At 37.5% G+C, this 17453-nt stretch overlaps 1 protein-coding gene across 7 annotated transcripts in view; it reads left to right on the forward strand.

Moving 5' to 3' along the window:
* Positions 1–17453, forward strand: part of LOC111756384 (igE-binding protein-like) — a 154538-nt gene that overhangs the window by 20272 nt on the left and 116813 nt on the right. For 2 of the 7 annotated variants that reach the window (XM_063249405.1, XM_063249406.1), the window contains exon 3: positions 2–12658. The exons of 3 other annotated variants lie outside the window; for them this stretch is intronic. In XM_063249405.1, the coding sequence (XP_063105475.1) occupies positions 246–1166 (921 nt within the window). In that variant the 5' untranslated portion in view covers positions 2–245 and the 3' untranslated portion in view covers positions 1167–12658. The remainder of the gene's footprint in view (position 1; positions 12659–17453) is intronic. 2 more of the 7 variants (XR_010047698.1, XM_063249407.1) reach the window with 2 other exon arrangements.

The raw sequence follows: 17453 nt of genomic DNA on the forward strand, positions 1-17453 counted from the left end.
GACTTTGTCGTGTGTCCTTCCTGCCGGCCGGGAGCGGACATCGACATTTGGAGGCCCGCCCGGGGACTGATCACCCCCGAGACGTGGAAGTGGACAACGCTCCAGTACAGAGCTGCGAGACAGGTGAGTTGGGGATAAGCCTGGGCTCTGGGTGTCGCGCACCTACAGGGCTTTTAGACTCCCCTCAGGCTCACGCGTAAGTGGCGGATTCCTTGGGCCTCACGCGGTGAGTAACATATTAAAAGATGGGAAACATGTTAGGTAGCAACACTAAGAGCGAGGGTGGTTGTGGAGAAAGCTCTCAAGAGCTTACAAAAGTACGCAGGGTATCTGAGCAGGCCCAGTCAGGGAGCTCCCGAGAGGGGTCCGTCAAGGGGAACAAGGATGCTAAGGAGGAGGACGGGGCTCTAGCCTCGGAGTCGTCTGACTCCGAGGACGAGGGAAAGTTGAATGGCAAGGGGGCCAAAGAGACCAGCTGTCAGGAGCCTAAGTCGCTCAATAAGGAGTCGCAGGGTTCTTTTCCAGCGTTGCCCCGCGAATTGCGCTCTGCTCAACCTGGTCTGCGGAGGAGTAGAGAGCTCCTGAGCGCTCCCCGGCGCGAGAGGGAGGCGAAGCCTTCCGCCCCACCTTGGGGGCCGTTTCCTGAGGCGATTCCTCGCCACGAGGCGGCCGCCTGGGAGCTCTCTCCCCTTTCGCCAGAACAGGAAGTGATGCACGGGCCCCCATTTTCCGCCCAATCACGGCCGCTGTCTTATGCTCCGCCGCCGGCGGGTCGGTATTTTTACAGGCGGCTTTGGCAGGGGGGACGCTTGTCTCATGAGGTACATCCACCTGGGATAGATAGTGGCCCCTACGAGATATTCCCTGTACAAGTAGCTATGGGCCAGGGACGCAATGTATGGGAGCCTTTTGAGATAAAGCAGATTAGAGAACTTAAAAATGCAGTTACAACCTTTGGGCCGACTGCGCCTTACACCATTGCCATGCTGGAGAATCTGTCTTCTGGGCCCCTCACCCCCGCGGACTGGATTCAGCTGGCAAAGGCGTGTCTGCCCTCGGGCAGTTACCTGGATTGGCGAGCCTGGTACGCAGAGTTCTCTGCCGAGCAGGCTGAGAAAAACGCCGGTCGAGGAAATGGGGGCTGGGGATTTAGCTCAGCGGCATAAGCGCTTGCCTTGCAAGCAGGCAGTCGTGAGTTCAATCCCTGGTACCGATAAAAACAAAAAAAACAAACAAAAAAAAAAAAAGATAAAAATAAAAAATAAAAAATAAAAAACAAAAAGGGGGAGTAAGCCAAGGCCTGCCTCCAAAGGCGCGGTTATCTATGACAGGACAATGGATGGGCCCGGATCCAGTGGTCAGCTGGAACCGAGGCGCGGTTTGTGTTTTCCCACAGGAACCGGGACGAGAACCACTGTGGATACCGGAGAGACTGACACGGGCAACAAAGCCCTCGACTGAAGATCAGACCTGCCCTACTGGAGATCCATCACAGACCAACCAACAAGATGAATAGAAATAGCAGTAGCCCGAAATGGACAAGAAGATCCTCAGGCATATGCATGGCTTGCTCAATTGGCCCACGACCGAGTCTAGATATGGCGGGCATCCCTCATTCTCCTCCATAAGGTGACAATACACAGCAGGGTAGGTGAGTCAATGACGGGTAAGAGCGTGCCTCCCCAGCACGACTCGACCTAAGCCAGGCCCTACCCCATCCTGCACGTAAGCCGCTGGACTGTTAGATGCTGCCCAGGTCTAAATTTCTCTCCGAGGGGATTTCTTTACGGAGAGGAAATGAGTGCAAGCTTGTGTGCATCCAGGTTCCATCCAGTTTGTGCCTGGCCCTAGAAAAAGGACGAGGGCCTCAGGGCCTTGGCAGACCATGGCATGGCCAACCAGGGTCTAAGCCAAGGACCTACGGTGGGCCTACACATAGGGCATAAGCCTCTGCACCCAGTCCAGGAAGGGCTACGATGCGCACATTCATAAAAAATAAAATAGGGGGAGATGTTGGGAGCCGCGTCTGTGATAGCTCGCCTTGCGCGGCGGACGTGCGGCCTGTAGGAAAGAGCAAAGCCTGAGGTAGATTGCCCCTCCCATCGAATATGTTAGTTTCCTGCTTACCGCGTAAACAACCCGCTCAACAATATAGTCTGCCTGGCAACTGATGATGTTAGCCAATCAGCTTGCCTTGCTTACTTTAACATGATTGGACACTGTACCCGTATATATACCGGCGCCACCCCTGGGCGGAAGTAGAAGCCAGGTAGAAGCCCAGAAGTAAAAGCCCAAAAGGAGCCGCGGAGAGCGGACCGGTAGAGGCTTTGGGGCAGACTGAAGCACAAAAGGAGCCGCGGGGAGCGGACCAGAGGAGGCTTCAGCTGGGAGAACCCAGGGCAGGCTGTACGGAGAAGGAAAATAAAAAGAAAAGGTTGTCCACTACCAGACTTTGTCGTGTGTCCTTCCTGCCGGCCGGGAGCGGACATCGACAGGTGAAGTCACACATTAGTAAGTTACCTATAGATTTGGGAATCAGTGCTAGATTCTTACCTTGCAATTTATTAACACAGCTAGCATTTATTAAAGATACTATACTTGGTTCTGTATTTGGGATCTCTCTCTCTCTCTCTCTCTCTGTCTCTCTCTGTCTCTCTCTCTCTCTCTTTTCTGTCTCTCTCTCTGTCTCTCATTAGGCTACAAGTAGTTACAATCATTTCAGACAGAGGAGAATGAAGCACAAGGGCATCAGGAGAACCTGTGATAGAATGTTGAGGACAGAGTGGTAAATGGCTGGGACAGGTGGAGACTAAGGAGTGAGACAGAAAATTCAGGAAGAGACCTGGGCTTGAGTCAAGACTTGATAGTATTGAATGGTATGCTAAGTCCTCTACCCTGATAGCCAGAAGTTCTCAGTCACTTTGGGTATCTTTGAAAAAATAACCATTGTTAGGTACAGCGCAGATGTACCACTGTATTTCGAAAATTTACTCATTTTTAAAATGTTATTAAGTATATAGTAGGCACTTAATAAATATTGATTTACCTTAAAAGTAATGCTTTGTTGGTTGTTAGTCATCTCAAAAATTTTTAATTATTTCAGTGACGTGAAGGGGAAATTTATTTTTTGTTACTGAGACACCACTCTGTGGGGACTATACTACAATCCCCAAAATATTAAAGAGTTATAGTGATATGTATTGATGATTCACTGATAAACATCCAGAAGATCAGTCATTTGTTGAGCAAAATGTGTGTATTGCTTTCCCATCTTCCATGTTGCCCTAATGAAAGTCATATTGATTTTTTTCTCATTGAATTTGACAGCTTAGTTATTTATTTCCACTTCCAATATAAAATGAGCATATTACCTGGTTTTCTTGATGATGCTTCATACAGATGTAAGTGTTTCCTTAGTGCCTCAAAGATAATAAAATTATTCTTTAAAATGTGTTATCTAGAATATGAAATTTAAAGTACATGATTCCAAGGTTAATTAAAAAAACAAAAAAGATGATAATGATAAAGAGGAAGAGAAAAATTCAGATACTAGAAAGAAGGAATGAACCCACTCACCCACAAACTGAAAGTCCGTTATACTGATCTTTAATACAATTTATGTGTTGACATCATATTGACCTAATTGTAAACTATTTTATTCAATTATTATAACTTTCTTTGCTTTGATATCACCAAAATATATTCATGTATGGTTTCTAATATGTGTATTATTATATACACCAAATTGTTAATTCTTCAAATTCTTAGTTGTGTGTACCAAATTCTATAGTAAATAAAGGTCTTAACGGTAAAAAAAGTTTACATTTTTATTAGAAAAGTTTTCTGAGCAATGCTGTGTTAATTTTAAAAACTTACTATTAAAACATAAATTGCATTTACCTTTATGTGATACAGTTTAAACATTTTGACTATTTTGGATCTTTTGTCATGGTAAGATGCTACTGATTGATGTTTCAACCCCTTTTTTCAGTAAGATAGTGCTTTCTTTGTATTTGCTATTGAATGAGTGACTTGGACAATTGGTGTATAATATTAACAGTTTAAAGGCAGATAGAAAGCCAGATGTTAGCATAAGTGTGATTTATAATTGAGTAAAATGAGACCAAGGAATATTACATGTCTTCACAGTAGTCACTTAGCCATTGTTGGCATTTTACAATCTCTACAAGAACACTGAATTATATGAATTTACTTACATGTGTATTACACTTTATATGTGACAGAGAATGAATTTTCATTGAAATCAATGAAGTCAGTTCATTTTACCAATAACAGTTTATTGGCTTATGACAAGTCATTTAATTATCCCACTTCTCTAACAAATGTGATAGGCTAAATCTTGTCCTGTCATTTGTAAGTGAAAGTGCATAATTTTTACAGGGAAATTATGCACAAATATCAAAATTTCATTATATTAATAAGTGTCAATAATTATTTCTCACAGTACTTATATAAACTCTGTCATGCTGTCTGTGATAAAGGTAAATTATATGAAATGAACATTGAAATACAGTGTACAGATGGACTGTTTTGTTAAACTTTATCACTGTGTGAGCTATGCAGTACTTTCAAGTAGCTTTCATCTGCCTCAAATTTCCCCCCAAACAGAATAGTCAAATAGTACATCTGTAATTCTCTCAATATTCAAAGTTGCTTTGCTCAGTAATTTTACTAATGAATGGATAGTATTGAGCAAAATCTTTTAGGCCAGTAATAAACCAAATTCTACTAATTCATTAAAATAATAGGAAAACATAAGAAGAAGCTTAGAGGAAAAAAATAACCTTTTTCTCAGGCAGGAAACAAACAGACTAATTAGACTGACTCTGATCTTTTTGTGGCCTGGAGCAAATATTTTAGTCTCTTGGAGCCACCATTTCCACCTTGGTAAAATGCTGGTAATCCTTAATTATTCTGTTTTACAGGATTTTAATAGTGTTGAAATATTCTTTGTCAAACTGTTTTGAAAATTGTGAAGTACCTCACAATTGCATTATTTCATTTGGTTTCCCAGCAGTACTGGGACATCTCCACACATTGTTGATCAAATCATTTAATCATTCATTCCACATTTACTGAACAAACATTAATTGAATTCCAGAAGCTGTGATTCATGTTAGCATTAAACATCAAGCCATTCTGCCTCCTTCTTGAGTCAAAAAAAAAAAAAAAAAAAAAAAAAAAAAAAAAAAAAAAGCAAAGAAAAGGAAAAGAAAGAAAAGAAAAGACATGTGATCTAGGGGGCTGGGGATTTAGCTCAGCGGCATAAGCACCTACCTTGCAAGGAGGCAGTCGTGAGTTTGATCCCCAGTACCGATAAAAAAAAAAAAAAAAAAAGAATGAGATGTAAGCTAGAAGGGCAGGCAAGCTGGATTGCACTGTGAACACATTAGCCAGACAGTGAGCCTTGGTTTGTGCTTCCAGGAGAAATAATCTGACCTTGTGTTACCAAATTTAAATAGGGCAGAAAGGGAAAAGGAAGTTTGCTCTTGCAAATTGAATACACTCACTAATTCCTCCTTTCCATGATAGGAGGTAAATGTCATTATTGTGTCCCCTTTTATAACTGAGGAAACTGAGTCAGACAGGGCTTAAATCATTTGCAAGGAAATGCAGATGAAATAAGAGCATAGAAAGAAGAGCATACTATGTATTCATCATTCTTCTGTTAGTGGAAGAAATGCTTGACACAGTTTAAAGGGAAAAAAAAAAACCTCAACAGTTTTGGTTTACAGTTTCAGAGGTTTCAGTCCATGGTTGACCACTGTTTGCAGAGCAGAACCATCATGATGGAAGGGTGTGGCAGGAGAGGGCTGCTTCCTCTGTGGCAGCCAGGAAACAGAATGAGGGAAGAGCCATAGACAGGAGGCCGTGTACCAGATGCAGGACCCAATCACTGGCAAGTGTACTGTTCTTTTTTTCTCATAATTTATATTTTAAAGGGAACAAAACCAAGGAAAATAAACCAGAATAAAGCCAATCAAAACAAAACAGTGTAAGGGATACAATTTCAAAATAAGATAGTAAGAAATCAACAGCAGTTACCATAATGCCTCTTAGAGTTTTCAAAACAATTACCTATAATTTCAGATATACTCAAATAAAAGAAAACAAAATAGAACCAATGAAAACAAACCAATGAACACAATAAAGTATTTCAAGCTATTAGTACATCCAAAATAGCTACCATAATATGTCTTGTTATCGTTGAGATAGCTGCCCATGCCATCAGATACAATAAAATCAAACAAGATAAAACCAAACAAAATAATGAAAATGATACAGGACTTCGACAGTGATAATAGGGAATTGGGCCATGGCTACTGCCTTCAGAAGGAGATGACCCATAGATGCTACATTGTGTATTGTTATGTTCTGAAAAGATGATCAGATTACTGGCTTTAGGCCTGCAAGTCAGTGAAATACTGAACACTACAAGCAGTAAGTTATATTTTACCTCAGTAGCTATCATCACATCCTGTATTTCTTTGGATCAGCAGGTTGCTTATGAAGGAGGGGCAGGGGAAAACATTGACTCTTCTTGTCTCCCTGCCCACATACCAGAAGGGGCCGGCATCTAGTTCACCCTGCAGTGACCACATATGGCACTGACTCACAAGAAGTGCTTGGTTCTTTATTGGCTTCTTGTTCCCTTCCCCCATGCTCTGTAAATGGTGCTGACTCACAGGAAAGGGCTGGCATCTGGTTCTCCTGCAGTGGTCTGCACATGGTGCTGACTTGCAGGGAGAGCTTGGCTTCTTGTTCTAGTGTACTGTTCTAAACATCTCTCAAACCAGTCAAGTTGAAAGTCATGATTAGCTTTTACATACTGGGGCATCTAAACTGGCCAAAAAGGGAGGAAATAAAGGTTGTAAAGGTCTGGAGTTGGAGATGACTTGCTATGGCATCATATAGTAAATATAGTTATGTCCTGCACACTCAAACCTTCATACATGGAAATAGCCTTTTAAATTAAAAAGTTCAAATTTCATGAACACAGTGAAGAAATATATAGCCTAGTTATTGTAATGCAGTATGTTAATTATTTGCTTGTAAGAATATGCACAGGATGAAGTATAGGGTGACTTACTTTCTGTGTGGAGGAGTCCACAGAAGTTTTCTACAGGAGATAATGTGTGTGCAGTCTTGGATGACATTGTTCATGAGAGCCAGTTCATTGTTCAGAGAGCCAGCAGAAAAGGACTTTTGCGAATGATTCAAAGAAATACTAACAGTGAAAGAGGTTGGTGATTCTTTGAAAGTACAACTAATTTGGTATAGTTTTCTTATGGAGGGGCAAGAAGGATTGGAGATAGGACAGCAATTGAAAAATGAGGGAATCCTGAGAAGCCTTTTTGGTCAGCATGCTTCAATAATATTGTGCTTTTGGATTCCTTATATTCTAATAAGATGTCTTCATTACTTTTAAATAACAGCTTATCTAATGTTGGTGCATGATAGTTTTAGATAAAGACATGATTACTGTAAAGAGGAAATCAAAATATAACGTTTCATTTTAAATTTCAGAATTAATAGTTTTAAATGAACTAAGTAATACATAGAATTTTCTATAATTCCTGTGTACATTTTTCCAGTTAAAATGTTTCTACTTTATATTAATATTGCATTTTTATATCAATATTAATGTTTTAATATTTCAAATTTGGACTAAACTCAATGGCCTGTGTTTATGGTGTTCATATCTATTTCTAAGTGATGAAATTAATAAACTTTCAGGTGTTTATCTGAGAATAACATAATTTGGTATTGAAATCCCTTCCCACCAAATAAGTGGTTAATACTGCCTTTTCTGTAATTTATCTTTTTAATGTGACTTTATATTTGCTAGTTTTCATGATTCATACTTTAATTAGTGGCCATTTGTGGGTGAATTTGTAGTACTGTGTGACTGAGATCATTTTCACCCAGCCCCATGGTTCCTGACCGAGACAGGCTGTCTGAGGATTCACTTTATCTGATTTGCAGGCTGTGGCCTCCATGTTAAAGGGAAACTTTAGATTCTTTCTATGAATGTATTTAAAAGCTATAAAATAAAATTCAAAATGAGAAGGATTTTTTAAGGTTATAAATTTAATTTTCAGTGTTCTCTAGATACACAAGGGTCTTGGAGAACCATTGTTAAAATTAATTAGAAAAAATAATAGATTTTAGAAAATAAGAATGTAATGTAATTCATATTTTATAATGTCTTTTCCACAGGCTGTGGAGACTAGGGTCAGAGATGCCAGTTAAAAATAGTTGTGGTAGACTAGGATAAGAAAACAAAGATTTCTGAGAAACTCTTAAGCTTGATTAAGATCTGGTAGATTGGTATAGTAATTGTTGGGTAGGTTGTTTTTATTCCAGACCCTTAGGAATTTGTGATCAAAGCAAAATCCTATTGTCATGTTTTTGGGAAAAGAAGAATTAACTCAAATTTATTTATTAAAGTGATTATTCTAGGGGATAGGAGTATAGCTTAGTGGCAAAGTGCCTGCTTGGCAAGTGTGAGGTCATGAGTTTGATTCCAGTACCAAAAAAAAAAAAAAAAAAGTTTATTGTTGCAGCAAGATGACAAACAGTGGTTGGAAAGGGCAGCAGTTGACAAACAGGGATGAGTTAGGACATCACTGTCATTATCAATGAGTGACATTCTGCCAAGCAATTGCAGTGATTTAGAATAAGGTCAATGGACATTACAGGATCATATGCTGAGTATGACCCTTCCAGAAGTGTCTTCCTACTCAGCTCCTAGCTGATTTTCCTGGAGCTCATCTCATGTTAAATCTGACCACCCAGGAAGACTAAGTGCAGTTGTACCACGTGTCCCTTCCTGGAACATGCAGTTCTCTGTTTATTTTGTGAGGAACAAGAGTGATTTCCTCAGAGTATTCTAGTAGTAACCAGAGAGCTAATGTAATGGCCTCTTATACATTCTTATCTCGACAGATGAATGGATTTCTAAATTTAGTGCAAGTGAACAATTAAATACTATGCTGAAAATCAGTCATAGGCAACAATGTGGATGACATTAGACTATGTTCAGTTATATTAAATAAGTTAGGCAAAGAGTAACAAATACTCTTTGCCTATACATTCTTATCTCTTGGTGGTAAGAAGGGGTATCTGTTTCATCCTCTACCTTTGATCTGTTCAGAATATTCTTCCTCTCTTGATTTTTTTTAAAGAGAAATGCCATAAAAATGCTGTTTTCATCTCTGTTAGCTCAGTATGTCAGTGGTCCAAGCCACTTTCACAGTATTTTTAAAATGTGCTTTGTTGCTCTGGATCTTGGACTCCTTGGAAGCATAAGTTATGGCAACAGACTTAGCATTCTGGGCAAAGTATGAAAGTAAAAGCAGTGCTGGAAAGATGCTAAGGAGCAGACATAGCCCGTGGGCTGTCTCCTGGCTGTGTGTGGCGTGGCACTAAGAATTTCTCCCTTAATCAGACGCGGGCCAGTCTTTGTGGTTGAGGAGGGAAATGGAGTCACCATGCTCTTGGCCTCACTGAGCTGAAAATGCTGGAAAACAGTTTGTGTTTCAAAATTTCAAGGAAATCTTATCAGAGCTGGAAAAGAGAAAGAGAGAAAAAGTAAAAGAAATTGGCAGTTATTAGTTCTATTTGTACAATGTTTCTTGCTTTCTTATACAAGATTGAATTGAATTTTCTGGCTGCCTCTGTAGTTGGATGAGGTTGCATTCTTAGTCTGGCCAGGGAGTTTCAGTCAGAAGTAATGTGTATGCTCTCATTATCAGTGTGACACTCTCTAGAGGCTCAGGTTCTATCTTCCTTGGTGACCAGCAGCTATCAAGCTGGTGGCTCCTTATTCATCTGTTGTTTCTGAGTAACATGTCTGCCTCAGTGGAGATGTCATTTCTGGAAAAAATTAACATCTATAGTTTAAGTCCATTGACCTTTGTCTTTTTTTATGCAACATACATGTCCTACTAAATAATTTGACTCCATACTTACAAACTCTTTGATCTTTTTAATATGTTAGGTAAAGTCTATTATCATTGTACACTAATGGGCTTTTCTCATAAGGACAGTAGTTTAGCACCAGATTCTGATAACACTCCAAGAAGCCTTTTCTCCTACCACCACTGCTGAAATTAATTCTGTCTGTGATTCTTACCATCAGTCACTCCAGAATAAAAGGCTGGAGCCTTTTAGTTGATAGTACTTTTATAACATGTACCTATTTTAGAGCTGCTAAAAGCCAGGAGAGGAAATAGCTACCCTTTTTCAGATTCTCTAATGACAGGTAGACTTTCATCTATCCTGAGATTTCACTTTAGCACAATTCTATTAGTCTAGGCTTAAAGGCATAAAAATAAAAATAAATATATTTTGTTTTAATTTTAAATAACAGTTCGTATAAACTGTTAAAACTTACAGGGTAAAATGTGGTGTTTCAATGCAAGTGTACATTGTAGAATAGTGGCTTCAAATTTGATGTACTAATTAGTATATGTGGCATTTTAGATGTCTATTATTTCTTTACTGTGTGAACATTTAAAATCCATTATTTCAGCTACATTAACTGTATTTGCCATGCTGTGAAATGGAACACCAGAGCTTACTCTTTCTACGGTAACTGTACCTACTGCCTAATATCTCCACATTCTTCATCTACCTCACATCTAACTCCCACCTACCGCCTTTCTACACTTGTATGTCTCAGAATTGGTGTTGATTACACATATAAATGAGATGGTGCAGTATTTGTTACTCTTTGCCTAACTTATTTAATAACTGAATATAGTCTAATTTCATCTACATTGTTGCCTATGACTGATTTTTCAGCATAGTATTTCATTGCTCACTTGCACTAAATTTAGAAATCCATTCATCTGTGGATGGACACTGCCTTGGTTACTTTTCTCTTGTTGCTGAGACAAAATACCCAACACCCCAAATTAAGGAAGGGAAGGTTTATTTAGCTCACGGTTTGTGGAAATTTCAGTCCAAAATCAGCTGGCTCCCAGGCAAGATGGTAACAATTCAGTAAGGCAAAGTTCAAGATGACAGAAGACAGCAATGCAGCAAGAGCAAAAGGGATGAAAAAGTTTCTTTTCCTGCCTTATATTATACACAGGTCTCTCCTGCCATCCCCAGGGTAGGTTTTGTTCACAAAATCTCCTTGCCCTCCTCTTGCATAGGATGAGTCTATTTAAAAAGTAAGGCCTCTGGCTGTTTGTTGAATAATGTAAACTTCTAAGCTTCTCAGATAGATACAGTGTTTCAACAACAGCAGGCTCTTAGATTGTTCTGCATATTGGCTACTTGTGAGTAGTACTGTGGTGAAACATGGTAGTACAGACATGTCTTTCACAGATTTTAGTTCCTTTTTTGTATAGAACCCCTAGTGGGACTGTTGGCAAATCTTAAAGCCCTACAGAACCAGAAGTGCTATTAAGTGTCACACACAAAAAGTGGCGAACTTCATCCCAGAAATCAGGATGAATTAATGAAGTTGATGTATGTAAGAAGCAGAAGCATGTCCACTAAATCAAGAACAGGTGCTAGCTGTCTTTCCTTGCTATTTATATTTTGTAACCGTGTGGGAGGACAAGGTTGAGACCTGTGTTTTATGACAGAAAATTTGAAAACGATGCTGTTCTCCAGATGATTATATCTGAGATTATATCCAAGCTTCATTTCCCTCTGTAACCTGTCACTGTTTCTTTAGCACTACATTTTAACTCTAATTTTGTAAGCAGAATCAGATTAAATTTAGATTAGAGTGCACCCTAAACTTAAAATTTATACTAACATTCTCCATATAAATAGTCCAATTACATATGGGGGTAGGTACTAAGATTTTCTGATCCCTAACTGGTTAGATTTTCCTGATTAGTTAACATTTTAGGTGGAAGCTGTTCTGTTTTCAGGGTAGTGGATGTTTACTCCTGATAAATTTTTAAATATCTAAATCAGCTTTTCTCTACACTGAAGTATTCAACTTAGTGTCTTTAAAATATGGTGCAAACAAAAAAATTTAAAATGGGACTCAAAACCCTAATTCAAAACTTGAGACTAGTTTAGTCATGGTAGAACTCATATGTGGCTTCTAGTGAATATCTGCTGGTGCAGAAGATTTCCTTTGTTCACATTAATACATGTCATCCATCAGCTTTTCAGAGTAAGCTATTTTTACATGGGCTTATTACTACTCTTCTAAGTTTGCTAAGAAAATATGATATGGAAAAGTGGAATTGGATGGAATTGTCTTTCTCAAGTTGGATTTGTTATTTTAGTTATTTAAAGGAGAGGGGTTTTTTTGGTACCTTGAAAGGGAAAGGGACTCAAAGCTTGATCTTCAACTAGAAATGAATGTTGATGGAATTATTTTGGATCTTGATACTTGAGAGAGTATAGGAGGACACAAAATATATACTGGATGACACATGTTCATTTAAAAAACACAAATTATAAATTCAGAATGTTTATAGAAGTTGGTTTAAGGAAGTCAGGTTTATGATATTTTCAATTTTGTGATAGTATTCTGTCAGTGAGGTGGTGGTATATAATAGCAAAAGCAGTAATGCTATTCGATGTTACTTTTCAGGAAAGGACATTTTGCTGTTAAGTATGTTATGGTTTGTGCTGGAGCGAGGAGCAAGAAACACTGGTTAGTACCATCACTGTAGTGACAGGCAGCCTCAAGTAGGGCTAACTTGAGAACATGTATATTAATCTGTGAATATACCCCACATTAGTCTTTGTTTATGTGTTTATATAACACTTAAAAGATTATTTTAAAAATAAAAATACTTTATAATAAGATTCTTAAAAATTACCTGTGAATTATATCTTTTGTTTTAAAGAATATACCATAAAAGAACATAGCACTGTTGTTTAACAAGTGTGTTTTGAATAGATTTATATAAAATTTATGTAAAACTCTTTGAACCATGCAGTTTCTTCCCAAACAATTCTTCTGTCTTGAACATAAACATAGTTCTTTTCTAAACTAAAGAAAGGCATAGCATTGAGTTATATGCAAGTTTCAATTTTTTTTTACTTTGAAACTAGCACAAAAGGTATCAAATCATCAGTGATGCTTCTCTAAGTTTAATCTTGTGTAGTCAGTCTAATTGCTAAGTTCTATTTCTTAACATCAAATTCTAATGATTTCTTCCACTCTGTGTCCTTAACTTACATCTGTAAACTTGAAACCCTACTCAAGTTATTGTCCACTTCAAGTCCTAAGGCTTTGGACTTCCAGTAAATCAGCACTTAAGCTTACACTGACAGACCTGGTAAGCAGATAGAAAGAGAGTATGTTGTGTATTATTTCTTTGTCTTTGTAGGTTATTTCTATTTTAAGTGAGCCTAGCCTCTGGATAATATGATAAAAATACTCTGCCATTCATTGAGTGTGTTTTCCAAATATAAATGTCTTACTATATCTGGTTTATCTGAGAGAATGTCAAATATGGTGATGCATTTATGAGGTTATACATAGAACATATCTAGAAGGAAACAAATATTTCAAAAATAATTTTCACTTAAAAGATTTAAAAATATTTAAATATCCAGTGGTTTGGAAAGATCTTAAAATCCGTTTATATAAAGCCTGAATTATTCCTTTTAATCTATTAACTGATTTTCTATTATCAGTTTATTTTTGAATATTAACTGTATGGAATATCTAATGTATGATTAAATAATTCAGAATTGTGGCATGATTTTGAACAGGAAACAGTAAAATTGTGATAAAATGAAAAGACATTAGTGTCATCAAGAAATCAGGTAATATCAAATGCTGCCAATGCTGTGGGTGAAAAGGAGCCCTTCTTCATTGTTGATGGGAGTGGAAACTGGTATCAGCACTGTGGGGATCAGTACATAGATTCCGCAAAATACTTAAAACAGAAATCACATTGAATGGAGTATTCTCATTCTACAACTTTTACTGGAAGATTTAAATATATCATAGTACAGGCATACAGGCATACTCATAGAGGAATAGCTCATAATAGCTAAATCATAGAGACCTGTATGCCAATGAGCAGATGAATGGGAAAAGTAACTGTGGTATTTATACACAATGGAATATTACTCTGCCTTAAAAAAGATAAATGTGGGTCATTTATAAAAAGATAAAAAAGGATGTACCTGGCTAACATAATGTTAATTGAAGTCAGGCAAGCTTTAATAGAGTGTGATTTCTTTTATATGGGAAACCCAAAGCATAAATAGCAAAATAAAAGAAGATAACAAAACAAAGGGAGATAGATCTTTTGCAGAAGGGAAGAAAGGGGACCCCAAGAGATGTAGCGAAGGATGAGGGAAGGGATGGGAAGGAGATGAGAAGAGACTGAAGATGTATTATGTACATGAGCCAGCTCACCACAATCAGTGTAATCATTATGCACTGCAAACATGGGCTAATAAAAACAAAAATTAAAAGAATAACAGATCACCTGGTGAGGACGAAGTAAAACTGTGCTTGCCTATAATCATTTGTGGAGTATATATAATAATTTTAACAGAACTAGGCTTTTGAAGTGTAAGAAGCTTTAAGAGTACTTTTAGGGAAGAGTTAGAAAGCATGAATGATCAAAACAGGTAGCAAGAAAGAGAATAAAATCAGCTGAAATAGAAAGTCAACTAAAGTGATCCCAGCAGGCATAATTATATTTTCAGGGAAGTGAATCCCCAACTCCTCTAGTCAGTGTGAGACTGATTAAAGGGAATATAAAATATAGTCCACTTAAGGCCAAGTTTGAACATCTATAGATAAAGAAGTCTGCATTGTGTACATTTCCTGAAGCTATTTTTATTTTTCAGGTCACTACTGTCCAGCAAAGAAATTAGTATAATAGGAAGATGAATATTTTTAAATTAGTAAATTTTTAAATGAGGAAAATGACTTTAAAAAGAAAACGAATTTTCCTGTTTTAATGAGCTTTTCCTTTAGATATTATAACTAAGTGGCCCCAATTTGAGAAGTGTAGTTGCCTTCTCCAAATATAGTCAATCTTTGAGACTATAAGTTGAGCTCTAATAGGAGACTTAGCAGTTGGGTGGGCAGCTGTGTCAGTGTTAGTGTCATGCTATGCTCTTTTTACTTGTATGCAGGGTGGCTTCTGAGGCCACATAGAGGCTTTCTCTCCAGCTGGAATGCAGTGAAGTTCTTACATGTGTAACTTTGTTAATGCCCTACTAGCATCAGTTCAAGACTTGGTTACTGTCCTCAGTAGTTTGTGCTAAAAGACTAAAAGTCATTTGTGTGTGTGTGTGTGTGTGTGTGTGTGTGTGTGTGTGTTTTGCTGTTGTTCTTGCTTTAACTTCCTTGCAATCATCAGTAAAATTCAAATGATGAACCTAAGGTGAAAACTGACACGTTAGCTATATTTATGCTTGATCAGGCCTTCCTGATTTTATTCCCAACAAAAAGGAGCCCAGTACATACATGCCTGTATGTCTGTGATAGTTTATAGATTAAGAGGTTTGATTGGCCTGAAGAGTATCACAGTGACTTCTGTAGCATCTGTTTCCCTGACTCAGAACGGACTTCATTGCAATTCCAGGATATATAATGAAATCTAGGGATAGTTAGTTAACTTGTTACTAACTGTAATGGTGTAAAAGAATTGTCTGAAGTGTAAGTAGTGAATTAATAAAATTTCTTGTAATATTTCAGAGTAAAATTGTAGAAATATTGATCTATGAGTTCTCAATGAAGACAAAATCACCAAGTTTAAATCTATCCACACTGTAATGATTTCACAGTGTATACCTGTCTCAAAACATGATGCCATACACTGTGAATATATACAGTTTTATTTGTCAGCAGTCATCATTTTAAAAAAAACCCACTGACCCTTAGCAGTAACCTCAGAATGTAATGTGGATAATTTTCTAAGCAGTTTGTTTCAAAGTAGATTAACAAATAAAGGAAAACATTGGGAAGACACATCGTGCTTGTCTTTACCCCATAAATATAATTTATTAGAATTTATTAGAAAATATCCCTTACACTGATGCAGTAGGTCTTTATGTAACATATTAAAAACTAGTGCTCTTGTGACAATAGAAGACAGAGGAGTTTAAAACTTTCCTATCTGGAGATACAGGAAAATATTTTTCTGATTCATTTTACTATTCTAATTGTTTTACTAAGCCAGATATATTTGGAAAAGTGAGGTAGATATAAATCATTGCATAATTTTGTACATTTGATATGTGACAATGATGCACTATTCTTTCAGTAGATTGAGAATTCAATTTCATTAATTTATCTAGACTGTCCACTTGATAGATATAAATCATTGCATAATTTTGTACATTTGATATGTGACAATGATGCACTATTCTTTCAGTAGATTGAGAATTCAATTTCATTAATTTATCTAGACTGTCCACTTGACTCAGTCATTCTAAGAGGGGACTGTTTCTTGCATATGGTATGTCAAGAAAAATAATTATAGTAGTAGCTTCAGTCATTTCTCTCTCCCATATTTAACTGCAGTGCAGTTATTGTTCCTTGTGGTAATTGAAGCTACAAATGGAAGCAGTCTTAATGTCTGTCCATAGACTGTTCTCAAATTGCTCCTAGGCCTTTTGTTGGACTGGTTTGGTTGAGATGATGGGAATGTCAGCAGTGGTATGTTGGGTCTCCTGTCTCACCTATATGGCAGCAGTCTTGCATCCTGGATGTTGGTGTGGTGCTCATAGGGTGGACAACAGCTCCTGGCTCCTGCCTGTCAGAGCCAACTACTAGCATCTCTTATCCTGGTTTCTCCTTCCTAGTCTCAACCAATAGATTTAAGTTCTCTTTATTTTAACTTCAACGCTTTTATCATGTGTAAGAAAACAGTATTTAACCCATTTCCCATTTAGGAAAAAGTGCAGCTTGCTGCCAATGTTCATTTAATTTTCAGTGATTCAGAAGCACTATATTTTATGAATCAAAATGCTACTAAAAAGAGTGCTATAAATAGAAAGGTGTCTTTTTGCAAAGACTACCAGTACACTATAGCAATACAAAAGTAATAATAAAACCATGGTGTTTTGTGTCAGACTTTGAAAGTAAGGTTAGGACAATAATCTGCAAATTCCTAAGGGTAAACACTGTAGCCACAAGTGCTGCCAGCGTGTATTCTGTAGGCAAATGGGAAATACTACTTACAAATAAAACTGTTATTTTAATAACATCTCATTAAAAAACATTATATATGGTTTGTGGTAAACTATTTTTATCAAAACTACTCAGAAACAACCTAAAAGAATCATTTCTTAAATTTACTGATCTCATTCATGCTCAAAATTGTAAGGTAATTTAGGATATTTACCAAAAGATAAATTAAAAGATTATTTTTTGCCTCACATAGCACGGGATAACATACAGACCACTAAGTTCTCCCCCATGCAACAGTTATCTACTAATTTCATTGTACAAAGTAGAGTACTGCTTC

Source organism: Cavia porcellus, unplaced genomic scaffold (assembly GCF_034190915.1).
Source record: "Cavia porcellus strain 051 isolate PalLab524CR breed Dunkin Hartley unplaced genomic scaffold, mCavPor4.1 scaffold_5, whole genome shotgun sequence".
NCBI classification, from domain to species: Eukaryota; Metazoa; Chordata; class Mammalia; order Rodentia; family Caviidae; genus Cavia; species Cavia porcellus.